Below are 21,759 nucleotides of genomic sequence, written 5' to 3'. Positions count from 1 at the left end.
AACAGCCCAGGAGATAGTAGGTTTCTTATTGAGGAATATATCATACCCTATTGACTTAAGGCACAGCAGGACCAGAATGACCCTGAATAAATTGCATTTTAAAAGAAAACATTTGGAGGGCCATTCACATAGGCCCATTTTGTAGAATTATCCCGTTAACTTCATGTTCCTACCACTCTGCTGTCTGCAGCCTTTCCTTCCCTCCTCCTCTTCTCCCCCACCCTTCTCTCTTTTCCATTCCTGGTTTCTTGACTTCACTTTTCCCCTAGGCCAGAAAATCAGGGATTTTTCCATGTGCTATCTGTCTTATGTGTTCAGGTCACAGTGCACTATCACATAGGGAAAGGCCACAAAGGAGATAAAAGTATGGCTGCCTGTCTTTCCTCCAAGTGAGTCTGAACTCCCTGCCAGATTTTATGCTTCTGTTCACTCTTCAGTAACTTTGGGCAGTTTTCTTTTTATTATGTCCAGGTGTTGCAGGGTTTTTTGTTTTTGTTTTTGATGATGAGATAAGGGGAGTCATTTTTTAGTCTTCACCTCTTAATGCCTAACAGTGGCCCTGAACCTAATCTTTTTGAAACAGACTTGAAAGTTGATTTTTCACATATATGTCTACCAGAAATGAAAATGTAGCGTAGTATTCAAAAATCCAGATAAAACTGTTGACATTTTACAACAGAAAACCATCTAAAAGAGGATACTTGGAAGAGGACAGTTGTGTAAAATTAAGAACTGTATCAGTTCAGTTCACTGTACATTTACTAATTTGTGTACCAAACACTGTACTGAATGCTAAAAATAGAGTTAACACAGATACCATGCTCTTAATAAACTCATAGGAGTGGAATAATGGAAACACGCCTTAAACAAGTAAATTTAACTCTAAGAATATCATGAGCCAGATACATTCTACCTGAGATTTCTGACAAAGTTTTTACCTAGTTAGTCAATAAATGTGAACGTGGTATACTCAGAAGGCAATTGCCACAATATTACTAGTTGAGTTGCATCAAATAACACTTGAAATTGAAGCAAAATACAATTATTAATAATGATTTTTAGCAACACAAATTTGAGTGAATTACATCACATATTTAGAATATTTAAAAAGGATTGATGGCGAAATAAAAGTTGTACATTTACTTGCATTATGTCTGGTATTCACCTATCAAAAACAGAAACTTTACCTTTTCTTTATTAGCAACCACACAGTCCCATAATCTGCATACCATATGAATTCCTGAGTACTTTACCCTTATTAGTGTTCTTACTTCATTCTACATTGCCCTTGACCTTTTGGACTAAAAATTGACCTAATTATCTTTCTCATATCTTTTTGTTTACATATTGATTTATGTAATCAGATGACAGAATCTTATATTTTTTTGACATGCTAGAATAGAAAGGACTCTAAGGATCATTTATTTGAGCTCTGTTTCTTCAAACATTTGGAAACAATGCCCTTCTCAATCCTACTGCACTAGGAGTGGTGAAAGGCCATGTTACAAATAAGAAGACATAGTTATGCCTTTATGCAGTTGAACTCATTGCCTGCTTTTACCTTCTCCTGGTCCTAAAATAGGGGTTAAGACAACAATACGTAAATTTCTACCCTCAAATCTATTCCTTCTACATATGTCTTTGAATAACTCATGAATTTTGTCTATGAATAGAATCCAGTGAATTTTTTTTAATTTCAAAGGATCCTGTCTCAATTTTCTGTTGTTTGAAAATATGTTTATCTCACTTAAAATGCCAAGTTTTATATTTTGTTTCTACATGAAGATTATACTTGTGACAAGGTTTTGAGAAAGAACTGCTCAAGATATTTTTCTGTTTTAGATGAGCAAGTTGTTATGGGCAATAAGCTTCTTGTATATATTAGGTAAGAAATTTTTATTTATTTACTTGTCTGTGACCATATTTCTTCTGTACTTTCCTGTATATTTAAGAGATAGTATGTCTTATCCATTTAGTACTTTTCATTTTTCAAAGTTCTTTTATGCAGAGTAGTGGTTCTCATGTTTGGCAGTCTTTACAGACATGTTTAGTTATCCCATTTGGGGCAAGGGGAGGGATGTTACTGGTATCTAGTGGACAGAGGACAGGATGCCAAACATCTCATAATGCATAGTGTAATCCCTGCAATTACCTTGCCCAAAATATCAATAGGGCTCTGGTTGAGAAACCCTGATATAGAATATTTTATTTTGCTGCCAGTAACTCTGTGTGATATGTGGTACTTCTATTTCATATGTAAGGGCAAGAGATTTGTTTAAATCATGAAAAAGTGATAGAACTAAAACAGGATTTTTTGTCACCTGCTCCTGGAGCAGAGTTGATTCCGAAAGACTACATAGGATCAGAATTGACTCAAAATAGAACTTTTCGCTAGATAACTGGTTGGCAGGAAGGTTAAGGTGGCAGAACCTATCAGAGCCTCATTTCAGCTCTTATCTAAGCATCCGTTAACTTTGAGCCCATTATACATTATTGCATTGATTCTTTAGTGAAGAAGAACATTGTGTTTACCTGGCACTTTATCATTTGTACTTTAAACTCTTCAGAATATTCTGTACCCACTTCTCTAAGCTAATATTGAAAATGGATGATTGGTTCAAAGATTTTTAAAGTTGCTTCTCCCCAACCAAAGAGAAAATGTATTCAGAAGAAATTTGTAATAATTCAGCCCTTAATGTAGGCCATTAATCACAAAGAAGGTCTGATTTGAAGGCAAATCTGTAGGGGGATCTTGGGGTGTAGCTCAGTGGTAGAGTGCTTGCCTAGCAGGCATAAGGCCCTGGTTAGAGCACCAATATGGCAAAACAAGAAAAATAACAACAACAACAACAAAAAAAAACCACTATAATGTGAATTTCTCCTCAGATTCTAACTCTCCTTGAAGGCTTGTCCTATGGCAGATATTGTCCAGATATTTATTAGCCTAGCTCATGCTCCATTTTTAAAATGACCAGTTTTAAAATTACTGGTTTAAATGTTTCTAAGGGTGGGATTTTTAACAGGTAACTCATAGTTTAATGTTGCCATTCAGTTTTCTAGGTGCTAAGTATGAGGCCTCTGGGTGATGTGTTCTCATTCCTTCCTGCCCTTTTAGTGCAACTAGGAAGAAATGGAAACCACCATTCTGTCACAGGATGTGGTACTTGACCACCATTCCCATCTCCCACATTTTCTGAACTGGATGTCATTTTTTTTTTTTCCCCACTGGATACATAAAACATAAAATTTTTACATATTTGGGGATGCCATGTGATGTTTCAAATATATAGGTGGTATAATATTTAAATCAGGATAAACATCTCTCTCCATAAACATCCTTTATGATAAAAAAATGTTAATTCTTTCTTCTAGTTTTTTTTTAAGTATACATACATTATCATTACATATATCACTCTACAGTGCAACAGCGGTGATGTGGTTTTGAACTTGACCTAATTGGCAAAAACTGAGCCAATGTCAATATCAAACTAATATCTCAGGTTTGAGGACTTGTTTGCTACTCATGTGAAAGTTGCCCTTTTACATGTTGCCAGATCTGTTCCCATTCTTTTCTTCTAGCTGTTGTCTGGCAGGTCGAGCCTATCCCCTTGGTGACATCCCTGAAGATCTTGTTCCCTTGGTTAAAAACCAGGTTGGTACTATATCCATAGCATTTTTAGTGTTTACACCTCTTACTGAGATGTACTGAAGACAAATTGCAGATGAGGAAGGATTACATTTGGCTCAATAACTACTGCCTGTGTGGGAGGGAACCTATATGCTGTGACTAAAGTCAACAGTTTTAGCTGAGAGAGGACTTCAGAGAACTTTTAACACAGTGGCAATTTGAACTGAATTTAATTTGCCTTTATTTTATCCAGATGGGCATCATTGCTTCAACAAGATACTTTATGAGAAAATTATCAACAATTTGCTTTTCTCAAATAGGTTTTCGAATTTCTGATTCGCCTGCATTCTGCAGAAGCATCCCCTGAGGAAGAAATCTATCCTTATGTTCGGACTTTGCTACATTTTGACACAAGAGAATTTCTAAATGTATTGGCACTGGTAAGAAACAGTATGATTTTAAGTTTTTTAAAAGGAGTCAAAGTGATGATTTTTTTAACAGAGAAAGAAAAATAAAAATCTTTATGTGGATACAGTTTTTATGCCCTAACCAGCATTTCAGATGTTTAATTTTATTGTGCTGCCCATATTTCCTCTCCAGTTATGTAGAGCCCTTCCTCTCCTTCTCTGTCTCTGTCTGTTTCTAAAGCACACTTACGGGATAGGAGTGTAGGGGGCTTGCCTAACATATGCAAGGCCCTGGGTTTGATCCCCAGCTCCCAAATACCAACCAACAAAAAAAAAAAAACACCAATAATATATCATCTAAAAACACACTATTAAAAGTTAAAAAGAGCTGGGTGCAGTGGTACACACGTATAATCCCAGGCTTGGGAGGCTGAGACAGGAGGATTGTGAGTTCAAAGCCAGCTCGGCAACTTAGCAAGGCCCTAAGCAACTCAGTGAGGTCCCGTCTTAAAATAAAATACAAAAAAAAAAAAAAAAAAGGCTGGATATGTGACTCAGTGGTTGAGTGCCCTAGGGTTTCATCCCCAGTACCAAAAAATTTTTAAAAAGTTAGAAAGAACTTAATGTAGTGCCTTTCTGATTTCGTAAACCATGGTACCCATCAAATTGTGTATGAACAAGGGCTCTGAAGCAATGTGGTGGTACTGACAGTGGAAAATAACAGGAGTTGAAATGGAACATGGAAGCTTCCTGCTGTAAAACACCCTTGTACCTGTTTAATTAGAGATGAATTTGGATGAGCCGGGTTTTCTGTGAAAATGTCCCTAGGGAAATAATTATATAAAACATGATGAATCATCCCATTTAAAGGGTATTGTAATTGTTTTTTTTTTTTTTTTTTTTTTTTTTTTTTTTTTTTTAAGATTTCAATAAGATGTAAAGTGCATTTATTTATAGTTTTAGTGAAAACATCTGGCTCACAATTATATAGAACACACACACATTTATACCAGTATATGGAGAAAAAAAAAAAAGGCAAAAAGGAAGCATACTTAAATGTTAATAGTTATTAACTGGGGACTGCAGCGTGGTGGAGCCTACGGAAACTGGAAACCCAGATTGGTGAGTTTGCAGTTAGGTCGGCATGGGCCTGTCTGAGCCTAGCAATCCTGTGGAAAGTCAAAAACTGGGAGCATTGTGCCAAGGGAACACAGGTTAGAGAGGCAGGAGATAGCTGGGCTCTCCCCAGCTCCTTGAGTCCTGAGGCTCTCGAGGACTGGCGGGGCTGGCTACAGTGGGTTGGAGTCTGAAAGTTGGAAGAGGGTGTGATGGTATTTTGCCTTCAGCCTGCCCAGCCAGCCAGTCTGGCACTCACCAGGTTCCCAGAGCCCACTTTGGCCTGCAATTATGGGTGTTAAGGCATTATTCCCAAATTTCCAAATAATTCTCCAGACCCTTTGAAGGTGAAGACGAAAGCTTAATTTTCTGACTGGGGCTGAAAGCACAGAGAACCAAGCAACTCTCTGCAACCCTCAACTCCAATTTGGGGGTAGCAACCGCCTTATAAGGAGCTAAAACCACAAAGAAGCCAGGGATGGGGGGAGGCAGTTACATTCACAAGATAAATTTCACAAAGTAGAAAAGTACCAAGTTACATTTTCTCAGAAATTACATTCTCAGAAAAACAATTTTGTATTAGTTCCATAGAGCAAGAATATTGTGGAACTTAAAGGGTTTAAGTAGGTGGGGGTGGAGTGGGCTTCTATGCAAGTGGGTTAATGGGGAAGTGGGGCCAGCTTCACACAGGGTGAGGTGTCTGAACAAAATGGAGTAAATCTGGGCTAATTTTCAAATCAGCCCATAACACGGGCTCCCAGCATAGTCTGGTCCCTGACTCCCTCCCCAGTCAGGCATCTATCAGTACCCTGGTCCCGCCAGGTCCGGCATCAGTCTGGCACCCAGCAGGGCCCTCTGGCTCCCCAGTCCCCGGTCTCTCAACTCCTCCTTGGCCCCCAACCCTGCCCATCCCTTGCAGCTTCCCAGCAGACCCACCATTCTCATTGCTCGACCTTCATCCACACAAACAGCAGGGCTCCTGACGTGACTGGGTCTCAACTTGCTCTACACACTTAGCCGCCAGACCCACCTGGTCCAGCACATAGCTTTATAACAAGCCGTACAGGTCCTGGCGCCCAGCCCTCACAACACAATAATACTGGGTGACTTAATACACCTCTCTCACTACTGGATAGATGCTCCAAACAAAAACTAAACAAAGAAACTATAGAACTAAATAATACAATCTGTATTTCATCCATCAATGTTTGACCATAACTTACGCCACAAAGCAACTAATATCAAATACAAATAGAGATAATGCCTTGCATTCTATCAGATCATAAGGGAATGAAATTAGAAATCAATGGTAAAATTAAAAAATAGAAGCTACTCTAACACCTGGAGGTTAAATAATATGCTATTGAATGACCAATGGATAGCAGAAGAAATCAGGGATGAAATTAAAAAATACTCAGATGGAAGGAGTCTTCTTACATCTTCCCATATAAACTTAATCTGTACTGATATTTTGTACAAATACAGGGAAGATCACCCGAATACAGTAGATTTTGGTACCAACTTTTAAGTAGAACACAGAATGTCATGTACTATAGTCTATGGAAAGAAGGAGTGTGAGAAAAGGAAAAACATCTGTAGAACTAATAATCAGTGAAAATTATGTAAGATCATTTTCATTTCTGTATTTATGACCAGTAAGTTCAGAGCTAAATTTAATCAAGTAAAGTATATATTTTATCTGACTTCAATTATAATGATATCTAATTTATCTAAATGGTCTGAAAACTATTTTCTTCTTCATTTTAACTTTGCCCATTTTTTTTTTAAAGCTCTCATAAAGTCTTTGAATTTCTTGGTAAAGGAATTGGTACCCTGCTGTTATCATGATAGGAAGGAGAGTTTAAAGTTACGTTAACAATGTAATACAGAGCAAATCTGGGGTGATTAGATTAAGGTAATTTCCACCTATATTTCAATATATATATTATGTGTCAGTGTATGTTCTCTATCAATACTCTACAGCATTTTTTTTTTTTACAATCAGTATGTTTTCATAATTAATATTAACATTGGGCTCCAAAATTTCTTCAAAGTTGGCTGGGCGCAGTGGCACATGACTATAATCCCAGCAGCTCAGGAGGCTGAGGCAGGAGGATGGAGAGTTCAAAGCCAGCCTCAACAACTTAGTGAGGCCCTAAGCAACTCAGTGAGACCCTATCTCTAAATAAAATACAAAATAGGGCTGGAAATATGGCCCAGTGGCCAAGTGCCCCTGAGTTAAAAAAAAAAAAAAAAAAAAAAAAAAAAATTTCTCTAAAGTCTTCTGTATCATAAATTAATAATACTGATTATTATATAATATATAAATAAGTCAAGAATACCCTACTATTATATATTATGGATCATATCAGTATCTTACAAGTACTTGGATTCTTAGTATCCCTCTAAAAATCTTGAATTTTTCTTCTTTAATTAAATTTTAAAATTCTGAGATTTGCCCTTATCAGATTATTTCCATGTTCAACAGTACACCTATGGTCATTTCATGAGTATTCCCAACAAAACTAAGTGTCCTTTTCTAACACCACTTCCAACTTCCCCTTTGGATAGCTCACTTTTAAGGTCATTTTTGCTAAAACGATTTCCATGCAAAGCAGTTTTAGACATAAAAAATAACTTCTGAAGAATACATTGATTTCTACAGGAGATCTGGTTTATGAGAACTGCTTTGGATTTTTATTTTACTAAATAGTCTATTTAGCAAAAGTTTTTTTTTTTAAACTCTTCAGTCTTCACAATGTGGCAGACTATTCTACTTGTATAGATTCAACAGTAATTTAGGTCTTCTGGCAACTACTTTCCCTGGCATGATTTCCTGTTGGGTACCACCCAGGATTCATTGACCAATGATCCTATTAAAGTTGGAGTCAAAGATGAGGCCAAGAACTTCTGATTATTTCCTGAATTATGCTTAATCTCAGAAACCTCAATGTGACTTCAGTCTTACCTCACTATCTTTTCTCTGCAGGATGACATTTCCACATCAGCCAATAATGAACTCCAATCTTCTTTTTTCATCAACTAAAAAGTAATACTGATTTAAAATGAGAAATCTCTTAAGAAATTATTATATAAAAGGATGTTATTATTAGAATGAACAAATACCTTGTAGTCTCTAAAATGACTTTAAATGTTTTTTATTTCATTATTCTACTATACACTATGGAACTATCTCAATATGGTTTCTACAATAAGATGAAAATAAAATGAAAGCATAGTTGAAAAAAAATAGTGATTAACTTTGTGAGATGGGTCAGATTTCCCTGTAAGCATATACTACTTTTTATAAGTTTATTTTTATTTATTTTTTTATTGTAAACAAATGGGGTACATCTTGTTTCTGTGTTTATACATGAAGTAGAGGCATACCATTTGTGTAATCATACATTTACATAGGGTAATGATGTTTGATTCATTCTGTTATTCCCCCCCATCCCTCTTTTCCCTCTATACAGTCCCTACTTCCTCCATTCTTGCCTCCCTACAACCCCCCATTATGTATCATCATTCGCTTATCAGTGAGATCATTCGTCCTTTGGTTTTTTGAGATTGGCTTATTTCACTTAGCATGATATTCTCCAATTTCATCCATTTGCCTGCAAATGCCATAATTTTATTATTCTTTATGGCTGAGTAATATTCCATTATATTTATGTGTATACACACACACACACACACACACACACACACACACACACACCACAGTTTCTTTATCCATTCTTCAATTGAGGGGCATCTAGGTTGGTTCCACAGTCTGGCTATTGTGAGTTAAGCAGCTATGAACATTGATGTGGCTGCATCACTGTAGTATGCTGATTTTAAGTCCTTTGGGTATAGGCCAAGGAGTTGGATAGCTGGGTCAAATGGTGATTCCATTCCAAGTTTTCTAAGGAATCTCCACACTGCTTTCCAGAGTGGCTGCACTAATTTGCAACCCCACCAGCAATGTATGAGTGTACCTTTCTCTCCACATCCTCGCCAACACCTGTTGTTGCTTGTATTCTTGATAATCACCATTCTAATTGTGGTGAGATGGAATCTTAGGGTAGTTTTGATTTGCATTTCTCTTATTACTAGAGATGTTGAGCATTTTTTCCATATATCTGTTGATTGCTTGTAGATCTTCTTCTGTGAAGTGTCTGCTCATTTCCTTAGCCCATTTGAAGATTGGGTTATTTGTATTCTTGGTGTAGAGTTTTTTGAGTTCTTTACATATTCTGGAAATTAGTGCTGTATCTGAAGTATGAGTGGCAAAATTTTTCTCCCACTATGTAGGCTCTCTGTTTACATTGCTGATAGTATCCTTTGCTGAGAGAAAGCTTTTTAGTTTGAATCTATCCCAGTTATTGATTCTTGCTTTTATTTCTTGTGCTATGGGAGTACTGTTAAGGAAGTCTGATCCTAAGCTGACATGTTGAAGATTTGGACCTACTTTTTCTTCTAGAAGATGCAGGGTCTCTGGTCTGATTTCGAGGTCCTTGATCCATTTTGAGTTGAGTTTTGTGCAGGGTGATAGATAGGGGTTTAGTTTCATTCTGCTGCATATGGATTTCTAATTTCCCCAGCACCATTTGTTAAACAGGCTGTCTTTTCTCCATTGTATGTTTTTGGCACCTTTATCTAGTATGAGAAAATTGTATTTATTTGAGTTTGTCTTTGTGTCCTCTATTCTGTACCATTGATTTACCTATTTTGGTGCCAATACCATGCCGTTTTTGTTACTGTTGCTTTGTAGTATAGTTGAAGTTCTGGTATTGCAATACCCCCTGTTTCACTCTTTCTGCTGAGAATTGCCTTAGCTATTCTGGGTTTCTTATTCTTCCAGATGAATTTCATGATTGCTTGCTCTATTTCTGTGAGGTACATCATTGGGATTTTAATTGGAATTGCACTGAATCTGTATAGCACTTTTGGTAGTATGGCCATTTTGACATATTAATTCTGCCTATCCAAGAACATGGGAGATCTTCCTGTCTTCTAAGGTTTTCTTTAATTTCTTTCTTCAGTGTTTTGTAGTTCTCATTGTAGAGGTCTTTCACCTCTTTTATTAGATTGATTCCAAAGTATTTTATTTTTTTTTTGAAGCTATTGTGAATGGGGTAGTTTTCCTAAATTCTCTTTCAGAGAATTCATCACTCATGTATAAAAATGCATTAGATTCATGAGCATTGATCTTATATCAGGCTACCTTACTGAATTTACTTATGAGTTCTAAAAGTATTCTGGTGGAATTTCCTGGTTCCTCTAAGTATATAATCATGTCATCAGCAAACAGGGATAGTTTGAGTGCTTCTTTTCCTATTAATATCCCTTTAATTTCTTTGGTTTGTCTAATTGCTCTGGCTAGAATTTCAAGGACAATGTTGAATAGAAGTGGTGAAAGAGGGCATCCCTGTCTTGTTTCAGTTTTTAGGGGGGATGCTTTCAGTTTTTCACCATTTCGAATGATATTGGCCATAGGCTTAGCATAGATGGCCTTTACAATGTTAAGGAATGTTCCCACTACCCCAATTTTTTCTAGTGTTTTGAGCATAAAGGGGTGCTATATTTTATCAAATGCTTTTTCTGCATCTATTGAAATAATCATGTGATTCTTGACTTTAAGTCTATTGATATGGTGAATTACATTTATTGATTTCCGGATGTTGAACCAACCTTGCATCCCTGGGATAAAACCCACTTGATCATGGTGCACTATCTTTTTAATATGTTTTTGTATGCGATTTGCTAAAATTTTGTTGAGAATTTTTGCGTCGATGTTCATTAAGGATATTGGTCTGAAATTTTCTTTCCTCGATGTGTCTCTGTCTGATTTAGGTATCAGGGTGATATTGGCTTCATAGAATGAGTTTGGAAGGGTTCCCTCCTCTTCTATTTCATGGAATACTTTGAGGAGTATTGGAATGAGCTTTTCTTTAAAGGTTTTGTAGAACTTGCCTGAGAACCCATCTGGTCCCGGACTTTTCTTTGTTGGTAGGCTTTTGATGACTTCTTCTATTTCATTACTTGAAATTGATCTATTTAAAAATTGTGTATGTCCTCCTCATTCTGTGTAGATAATTCATATGTCTCTAGAAACCTGATGATGTCTTCGAGATTTTCTGTTTTGTTGGAGTATAGATGTTCAAAATAGCTTCTAATTATGTTTGGTATTTCAGTTGTGTCTGTTGTGATATTTCCTTGTTTATTCCGAATTTTAGTGATTTGGGTTTTATCTCATCTTCTCTTTGTTAGTGTGGCTAAGGGTTTATCAATTTTGTTTATTTTTTCAAAGAACCAACTTTTTATTTTGTCAGTTTTTTGGATTGTTTCTTTTGTTTCAATTTCATTGATTTCAGCTCTGATTTTAACCATTTCCTGTCTTCTACTACTTTTGGTGTTGATCTGTTCGTCTTTTTCTAGGGCTTTGAGCTGTAGTGTTATGTTTTATTTGTTGATTTTTTTTCTTCTTTTATTGAATGCGCTCCATGAAATAAACTTTCCTCTAAGAACTGCCTTTATAGGGTCCCAGAGATTTTGATATGATGTATCTTTGTTCTTGTTTACCTTTAAGAATTTTTTTATTTCCCCCCTGATATCTTCTGTTATCCATTCATCATTCAATAGTGTATTATTTAATCTCCAGGTGTTGGAGTAGTTTCCGTTTTTTATTTGTCATTTATTTCTAATTTCAATCCATTACAATCTGATAGAATACCAGGTAATATCTCTTATCTTCTTTTATTTACTAATAGTAGCTTTGTGGCGTAGTATATGGTCTATTTTAGAGAAGGATCCATGTGCTGCTTAGAAGAAAGTGTATTTGCTCTTTGTTGGATGGTATATTCCATATATGTCCGTTAAGTCTAAATTATTGATTGTGTTTTTGAGATCTATGGTTTCTTTGTTCAATTTTTGTTTGGAAGATCTGTCCAGTGGTGAGAGAGGGGTCTTAAAATCACCTGATTATTATTGTGTTGTGGTCTATTTGATTTTTGGAATTGAGAAGGATTTGTTTGACGTACATGGATGAGCCACTGTTTGGGGCATAGATGTTTATGATCGTTATGTCTTGCTGATTTATGTTTTCCTTAAACAGTATGAAATGTCCTTCTTTATGTCTTCTGACTAACTTTGGCTTGAAGTCCACATTATCTGATATGAGGATGGATACTCCAGCTTTTTTGCTGAATCCTTTTGCATAGTATGTTTTTTCCTATCCTTTCACCTTTAGTCTGTTGGTGTCTCTTTCTATGAGATGAGTCTCTTGCGGGCAGCATATTGTTGGATCTTTCTTTTTAATCCAATCTTCCAGTCTATGTCTTTTGATTGATGAGTTCAGGCCATTAACATTCAGGGTTATTATTGAGATATGATTTGTTCCCTGTCATTTGGCTCATTTTTGTTTTTTGACAGAACTTGGTTTCTCCTTTATTTGGCTATTCCTTTAGGGTAGTTCCTCCCTTTGCTGACCTACATTGTTGTTTTTCATTTCCTCCTCATGGAATATTTTGCTGAGAATGTTCTGTAGTGCCAGATTTCTATTTGTAAATTCTTGTAGCTTTTGTTTATCATGGAAGGATTTTATTTCGTTGTCAAATCTGAATGTAAGTTTTGCTTACATTCTTGGTTGGCATCTGTTTTCTTTCAGAGCTTGCAAAATGATGTTCCAGGCTCTTCTAGCTTTAAGGGTCTGGGTTGAAAAATCTGCTGATATCCGTATTGGTTTCCCTCTGAATGTAATTTGGTTCTTTTCTCTCACAGCCTTTAAAATTCTGTCTTTATTTTGTATGTTAGGTATTTTCATTATAATGTGCCTTGGTGTGGATCTGTTGTAATTTTGTATATTTGGAGTCCTATAAGCCTCTTGTATTTGATTTTCCATTTCATTCTTCCGATTTGGAAAATTTTCTGATATTATTTCATTGAATAGATTGTTCATTCCTTTGGTTTGTTTCTCTCTGCCTTCCTCAATCCTAATAATTCTTAAATTTGGCCTTTTCGTGATATCCCATAATTCTTCAATTCTGTTCATGACTTCTTACTGTCTTCTCTGTTTGGTCAAATTTGTTTTCAAGATTAAATATTTTGTCTTCAATGTCTGAGGTTCTATCTTCCAGGAGTTCTATCCTATTGGTCATGCTTTCTATGGAGTTTTTAATTGGTTTATTGTTTCCTTCATTTCAAGGATTTCTGTTTTTGTTTTTTTTTTTTTTTTTCACAATCTCTGTTTATTGAAATGATCTTTTGCTTCCCGCATTTGCTCTTTTAACTGTTGATTGGTGCAGTCATTCAAAGCCTGCATTTGCTCTTTCATCATTTGCTTCTCTGATCATTTTAATTATGTACATTCTGAACTCCCTTTCTGACATTTGATGTAGCATCTAGGTTTGTTTGGGACATTTTCTTCCCTTATTTTCTCATATTGGTCAGGACTCTACTCCTCTAGTAGTGAAACAGATATTGCAGATTTCCTCTATTGACTTATAGTGTCCTTGTAGATTTCCAATAACTCACCTCTTAGTCTTTAGCAGCCTAAGTCTTGGAGGAAGTTGATAATGCAGTGCTCCACAAGGAAGCTGCCCCTCTAGGGGTGGTGGCCTTCAAGTGGGGTATACTCCCTGCTAGTGGGCAGAGGCGCCTCCACTTGTTGACCGATGGTCAGCCAAAGGGGGACTAGACTGTGGGCTGGGGCATGGCTGGTCTGTGTCTCTGGTTCTACCGCCCTGGTGGGAAAGCCTTGCCCGGTGGGAAAGACTCACCCGGTGGGAAAGTCTCACTGGGCAGCTCTTCTCTGAGAAGTTGCCGTCAGTCCAGAACTACCACCTGGGCTGAGCAGCCCTCCTCTGCAACGTTCCCAGGGGTCCAGACCTACCACCTGGGCAGGGAGCCTCGCCCTGTGCCGAAGTCTCTCGCTGGGTGGCCCTCCTCTACAGTGCTCCTGATTGTGGGATTTCAGTGCTCCAGTGGGGGAGTCTTGCTGGGCAACTATACTCCACAAAGTTCCCTGCCTTCTGGGACTACTGCCCTATCAGGGGAGCCTCACCCAGTGGGAGAGTCTCACCTGGCAGCTCTGAGTTGGTCCCAAGTCTCTCAATACTTCCTCTTCTTGAGTCCTGAGTCCTGGAACGACATGAAAAGCAGTCACCCAGTAGTCCACCATCTTGAAAACCTCCGCATATACTACTTTTTAAAGTTGAATAATATAATAAACTATTAAATTAATCTAAAATGATAAGTACCCATCAGAAGCTTGTTATACCATAGCTTGAGTTGGTTTAATTTGAAAATCTGACTTCAGGAGCAGCAACTTTAGTTTCATAAGTAGAAGGGAAAAGAAACTCAGAACTAGTTAGGTCTAGTTGGTTTAGACCTTAGGCTTCTAGAGAATATAAGCTGGCACGTAGGGGAAAAGAAACAGAAAGTGATGGGGGGTTTGGAAAGGGGGATAGAGAAAACAATTTTGCATGGCTTTAAAATTTTTTCTTTTCAAATAGTTTTAGTTGCAGACGGACATAATACCTTTATTTAATTATTTATTTTTACGTGGTGCTGAGGATCCAACACAGTGAATCACTTGTGTGAGGCAAGCACTCTACCCCTGAGCCACAACCCTGGCCCTGATTTTTATTTTTAAGGGCTGTGGTAGCACTGAAGCAGTTTGTATTATGCTGATGTCTGAATTATGATATTGGCATTTATAGTAAGGTTGCAGAGCAGTCTCTCTTATTTGCTTGGGAAATATTTGAGTGCCTAGTATATCCTCTGTATTAGGGGATATTATATTAACTAGGGAATGTATTCCTGACTGAGAAGATGTAAATCCTGCCCTCCTGGAAGAAGTAGATCCAGACTTGCATGTAACTCACTATAGCACAGTGTAACACATGCCTTAGGAGAAGAGCAGGATGCTGCGGGAACAATTAGGAGGGGCACCTAAAGAGGATTAAAGAAGATTTCTTGGAAGACATGATATCCATACCGAATCTCAAGGATGAATACAAGTTAGATGAAGAGAATGGAAAGATATTCTAGGCAGAAGGTCAGAATTTATTTTTAAAAACTGGAAATGAGACAGACCAATGAGTATTCAGGTATTTGAAAAAAGTTCAGTATGTCTGTATCTTTAAATGTAAGAAAATTTCAGAAAGAAATCTAGAGATATAGGCAAACACTGGTCTTGTAATCTATAGTAAGAAATTTGGGTACTTGATAAATGACCAAAATTTCCATTATTAGGTGTTTACACAAAAGAAGTAAAATTATATATAGAAACAAGAAATCAAGTGTTGTTTCTTGAATAAATAATAACTTTTGGGGGTGGTCTAGCATCTTCTCATTCTTAGACCTTATCTAGTTTCAACATTATCTTGTTCGACTTGTCTACCTTTACCACTAAGCCTCCACCACTAAGCCTCTATGGAACTTTTCCAGTACACCTTCCCTATTTCAAAACCCATATCTTACCAGGACCTCTGCTCCATACTTTGCAAATCACTTCCTTTGATCTCCCTAACAGCCAGTGAGTGCTCTGATCTACCATGTCCCCTGATCTCAGCATTTCCTCAATAAGGACAGACTGCTCTTCTGGAGGTGAATTTTCTGTGATATAGGTGTTCTGCTACCTCTAGAACCTTGTCACACCCTCCTAGCTTGATTTCTTTTTGGTGTTATGTGCTTTGGAATCAACTCTGCTAATTTAGGATTTTTTTCCCCCCACTTTCATGGTATTTGTTGTCCTTGCAGTTTTGCCATTAACATGGGTTCTAAGTGATTCTTTTTGCTCTTTTTTATTACAGTGGGTTCTTTCTGAGGGATGTGAAGAGATTAGGATGGGGTTTGCAAACTACAGTATGTGAACCTCCCCGTTTGGCCCATGACCTACATGAACTAAAAATGTTTTTACATTTTTAAGAGTTATAAAAAGGCAGAAAAAGGATATGTGATGGAAATGACATGCAGCTCACAAAACCTAAAATATTTACTGTCTGGCTCTCTACAAAGAATGCTCGTTGACTCCTGGATTAGGATTTAGCTTGTTGTCATTAACATCCAGAAACCTCATAGTAATTTTTAAGGAACTACAAAAGGAATTTTTAAACTTGGGTTTTAAGTCCACCTTTGCTTAACAAACTGTAATTCTCCATTAAGACATCTTTGCTTATTATTCCTCTAACAAACATTGAATATTTAGAAGCATCTTTGTGGAATGATAATGTTCTAGCAATCATGTGCCATTTTGGTGGCAGTTGTTAACTACCACCAAAATATGTCATTATGTGTATCATAACATTCACACTGTAGTATGTCACCACTTAATTATATTTATAGAAACAGATTTTCAATATGTGTTTCAGAACAGTGACTACATGCTGCCAAAAGGAAGTGGCTAAGAAAATTCTTTTCTCCTTGCTGTCTCTGTTGTAGTTATATAATACATTTGTTAATGCTCCGTGCTTTCATGTTTTAGGTGAATAGCACTTAAATTAGCAGATAGTTACCTGTGTGTCTATATTCCCAGCAGACTGGAATGAGATCGAGAGAGAGAGAGAGAGAGAAAGAGAGAGAGAGAGAGAGTGTGTGTGTGTGTGTGTGTGTGTGTGTGTGTGTGTGTGTGTATAGCATTCCCATAAGTCAAAAGATATAATGGAAAGATTTTCTGTATCTTCCTAACTTCATGCAAGGTCATATTTAACTCACATAAACATAAAAATATCTTATGATTGAGCTTTCCAGATTAAGAGTTCCTATGATCTCCTTGGTAACTCGTTTCGGGATTTCTTGACTAACTGGCAGCAAAGCAGACTAGTTGAGAAAAGGAGTTAAAGATATTCTGTTTTCCCTCTATACATAATTAACAAGACACTTCAAATGTCATTTTTAAAGCACCTATTGTATGCCAGATAAGAGAAGGAAAGGAAGGACATGCTCATAAGAGCAATGGCACTTTGGAGAAGTTGGTGCAAATCAGGGCCCATTTAAAGACCAGAAGTGTTCTGGTTTGAATAGAACTCTGAAGTACTCCTAAAAGTTCATAGCTATGACATTCCATTTTACAGGGAGAGTAATCCATTGAGACAATAGGTGGTCCATTGTTCTTGACTCAAGAAAATAGAAATAAATTATTGCTGTGTGGATTTAAACATTTCTCGGACTCAATGTGCTAAGTGAAAACAATAAGAAAGATCTTCAAGTCTTCCATCATTCTTATACAGCACACATTTTAATTTCAATTGTTGGATAATGGATACAATTTCAGTTTGTTCATATTGAATCCCATATGTTCTAGGTATTTATGTGACATTATGTTATATATTGCCAAACAGAATGTAGTGTGGTCATTTACTTTGATGCATGTTATATTCAAAATATATTTGGCTCATTTAAGCAGGAATATAAAAATAAAAAGTACTTTATTTGGCAATGTTTTGAGGCTAAGATAACTGATCTTTGTAAGCAGAGTTAAAAATTTTAATGTTTAGACATTTTTACCATATTAATCTTTTAAATGCCTATCTTTGAATATCCATTTTTCTAAACCATCATGTAAATTATGGTAGTTATCATGACAGTTAATAAGCAGCATTTCAGTTGTTTCTAAGTAACTTATTGAATGATGCCTGAGTCTGGCATTTCATCCTTCTGCCTTTGCTTCCAAATTTCCTCTTGCCATTAGTATTCTTTATTTTTCTTTGCTTTCTTATCATAATCTTCTTTGAAGAGGCTTTGCTTTCTCAAACACTTTTTGGTTGTGTGATAACCACTACATTTATATACTTCTTATTGATTGATTTTTTTAAGGTCTTAGAAATATTAAATGCTCTAACTTTCTGCTTGACTTTCTAAAAATAACATCATTAAAGGTGTTTAAGAAGATGTAGAAGGGTTATCATTTTGAGGAATTTACCTGGATTTTATCCACAAAAAATTTAATATTGTGTTTCCTTTTCAAATTTGCAAATAGTAATTACTTTTAAACATTTCTTCTTTTTAGACTTTTGAAGATTTTAAAAATGACAAGCAAGCTGTGGAATATCAACAGCGAATTGTGGATATTTTGTTGAAAGTAAGATTTCAAAGATTACTTGTCTTTATATTGATATTTATTTTAAGAGAATTGAATCGTCCTATAGCAGGTTCTGAAATAATCTTTAGTGAAGTTGTATGTCTTACAGTTTTGTTATGGTGTCTTGGTGTTCATGAGCTCAATGGAATATTAAGTAGTAATTGAAAAAAAATTAATCTGTTTCATACTTGAATACTAGGATACAGAATACCACTCCTGAGAAATGCACATTGTGATATGATCATGTGTAATAATAGAGATTAACTTCAGAACGTTTTGAGAAAATAATGTGAAGAATCTTCTGTGTCTTCCAGCATCACTTCGTTGCTATGGCACTGCCATATTTTACCATGGCACTGAGATGATGGGTGACACTTAAGAATGATTTGAGGAATATAGAGATGATCATCCCAATCTGAATTTAACTAGATTCAGTGAAAAGCTATTTTGAGACTCATGCTCTTGCTAATGAACAAATGCTGAGACAGGTTCCTGTCTTTCCCATCTGCACAACTTACTGTAGGCTTTTTGTTGGAAGCTTAGAATTTTCATTCTGTTCTTCTGGCTGTAAAATGGAGGTTTCTTCCTCTTAATGACTTTAAGATTATTTTGGAAAAGAGACAGAATTATAATGTTCTCTAATTGTGCATATCATCTGTGTCTATATATCAGTGTATTACATTTGTAATAGATTTTTATAATTTTCAAAGCACATTTATAGCCTATACATTATCTCCTTGCACTACTTATTAATCTGAACATATATTATTAAACTTGTAAGAGGCAGTGATGAATACAAGAATAGGGTTGCTAAATTCTCAGGTAATGCCAGTTTAATGTAGGTGATTAGTATGGGAAAATTTCACTGAAATTCCCCAGGAACCTTCCTAAATGGTCTCTCTATTCTAATGTTGCCCCTTCTCTATCTAATATTCTTCTGTGGCCTCCTCTTAGATGAGTTGAAATTAAGTTCTGCTGTGATTGAGAAAAAACTCAAAATGACAGTATTTTAATTGTGATGGAAATTTTTTCTCATTTAAGTCTGAAGGAGGCAATTTGATCTGGTAGAATAGCAAATACCTTTGTATATTTAATCAGGGATGCATCTTCTTTCCGTCTTACTATTATACTTAGCACCTGATTTCTGTCTTGTGGTTCAAGATGGCTGCTCAGGCTCCAGCCATCACCTCCACATTCTAGCCAGCCTGGATACATAAATAAATTCAGAAGGAAATGTGTCCTCTCATTAAGGAAGATCTGAAACAAAGACTGAATGTTTTCTCTGATGTGTGGATGCTGATTCACAATTTGTAGAGGGGAATAGACTTTGGATTAGACAGAGGGAAGTAGAGGGAAGAGAGGGAGTTAAAGGGGTAGGAAGGATAATAGAATGAACCAGACATTATTACCCTATGTGCACATGTAATCCCGTGACCTGTGTAACTCTCCATCATGTACAACCAGAAGAATGAGAAGTTATACTCCATTTATGTACAGTGTGTCACAGTGCATCCTACTGTCAGTATAACTAATTAGAACAAATAAAAAAAAAGAAGCTTCTGAGAGGTTATATACTATAATTCTGCTTGCACCATATTACCCAGAATTAGTATAGATGGCCCTAAGCTGGAGAGACTGAGAAATATAGTCTTGTGTTCTTTGTTCATACTCCTCCTGTGCTTTTACTCTGATAATGGTTACACCATTGAAGAAGTGGTGATTGAACTGAAACCCCTAAAAATTAGGAGTTCTGTTTCTAAGTTAGGAAGAAGAATAAATGTTGAACCATATTTTCATTTCATGAGAAAATAACAGACTGGGTACTTTATAAAGAAGAGAGATTTAACTCACAGTTTTGGAAACTGAAAGTTCAAAATTGGGTGACCCCATTTGTTTCATCTCTGGTGAGGGCCCCCTTGGCTGTGTCACAGCATGGTAGATGGCATAGAGGGAGAGCACAGAAGAGGGAACAATCACACAGAAGTCAGGAAGTCAGTGATTTGGGGTCAGGCTCACTCTTTTTATAACAACCCATTCTTAAGGGAACTAGCTCTTTAATCCCTTTTGAGAGTAATAACAGTGACCTAATATCTCCCCACTAAGTCCCACCTCTTAAAAATTCCACCACTTCTACAGTGCCACACTGGGAAACAAGCTTCCAGTACATGAACCTTTGAGGGAACACACCATATCTAAACAATAGCAGAGCATAAGTAGTAATTTCATACCATACCCCTGACATCCAAGGTCCTCTGTATTTTCTGGTCCCTGTCTCCCACTTATCTCCTACCCACTTCCTCATGCCCCTCCACCCTATACTATGTACTCCTCACCCATATTAAATTCATTAAGCTTGCTGTGTTATTCTCATGGTTTATATTCTTCACATGAGATTTTTTTTTCAGCCTGTCATGCCTTTTCTTTCCCTTTCTCTGACTGTCCAATTCCTAACCATTTTCCAAGATGTAATTCAGGTATCATCTATGATAAATTCTTTTTGAACCCTCTCACACGTCTAGGTTGATCAGTTGTTCCTTTATGTTCACACAACAGTTTATGCTACACTTAGCACATTTTATCATAATGTTTTACATATTTTCCTATGTGAACTTGAGCTTCCTAAAGGTAGAAACAGAGGATTATTATTATGTTAATTAATTTGGGGGGGCATCATTGTAGCATACCAGAACATGTCCAACACATTGCCTGAAACATACTAGATGTTCAAGAACTGTTTATAAGTTGGTTAAATTGAAACTTGAATTAAAACTATACTAAGTTGGAAGAGTGATCCAAATGAATGGAATAAACCTCCAAAAAGTACTTAACTCTGACCGTTAGTGAATTACTACTCTTATATATTGCCTTGATAATATTTGCCTCAGGTTAATGAAGAGTGAAGTTTGGAGGTTATTTTTCTTATTCTGGTGATAGAATCATACAAACTTGTTAAAACATATTTTGGAGGGAGTGATGAGAGTAGGAGAACAGGCAAATGGGCCTCCTTAGTGTAATGGCTGCAGACACAGAGGGGAAAAATGGTTAATTCAGGACTCTCATAAGATTTCTCAGGAAATTTTCTTAGTACAGTCTTTGAACTATCTCAAAGGAAGAAAATGGAGAATTTGTAAGATGATAACCAATAGAGACTTACTGAAGTGGCAAGGAAATTGGCTGTAAGTTGAAACTGTTCTCTTAAAAGGTATTTGTAGGGTCAGACAATTTAGGGGCTTACTCTTATAAAGCGAAGGGCTAATGGCAGAGAAAAACAGCAGCTGGGCCCCAAGAGTGGAGTCCTAGAAAAGGGACCTGCACACTGAGAAGGGATAATGACTGAGGGCTTTAAAGCTGTGGAAAGCTCTTTGAATACTCTGAACTGGAAGGTGGTAATGTGTGCATATGGACATGGACAGAGAGGGATTTTATGAATTGAGCTTGTACTCTGATAATGGTTATATGGTTAAAGAAGTGGTGATTATTGGACTGAGACCTATTGATGGGTAAAAGTGACAGAAATGCTGCCATCTAAGTAAGAAAAGTCA

General features: G+C 36.5%; 1 protein-coding gene across 5 annotated transcripts in view; it reads left to right on the top strand.

Annotated features, from left to right (window-relative positions):
• Positions 1 to 21,759, top strand: part of VPS8 (VPS8 subunit of CORVET complex) — a 262,885-nt gene that overhangs the window by 100,070 nt on the left and 141,056 nt on the right. For all 5 annotated transcript variants that reach the window (XR_013757268.1, XM_079100598.1, XM_079100596.1 and 2 more), the window contains 4 exons: positions 1,843 to 1,885; positions 3,580 to 3,652; positions 3,949 to 4,068; positions 18,146 to 18,217. Coding sequence is in view for 4 of the 5 variants with exons in the window: in XM_079100598.1 (XP_078956724.1) it covers positions 1,843 to 1,885; positions 3,580 to 3,652; positions 3,949 to 4,068; positions 18,146 to 18,217 (308 nt within the window). In the remaining variant the exon portion in view is untranslated. The remainder of the gene's footprint in view (positions 1 to 1,842; positions 1,886 to 3,579; positions 3,653 to 3,948; positions 4,069 to 18,145; positions 18,218 to 21,759) is intronic.

This window comes from Sciurus vulgaris (assembly GCF_902686455.1).
Source record: "Sciurus vulgaris genome assembly, chromosome: 10".
Lineage (NCBI taxonomy): Eukaryota > Metazoa > Chordata > Mammalia > Rodentia > Sciuridae > Sciurus > Sciurus vulgaris.
Note: the sequence above shows the minus strand (reverse complement) of the source record. Positions and strands in the feature narration are given on the sequence as shown.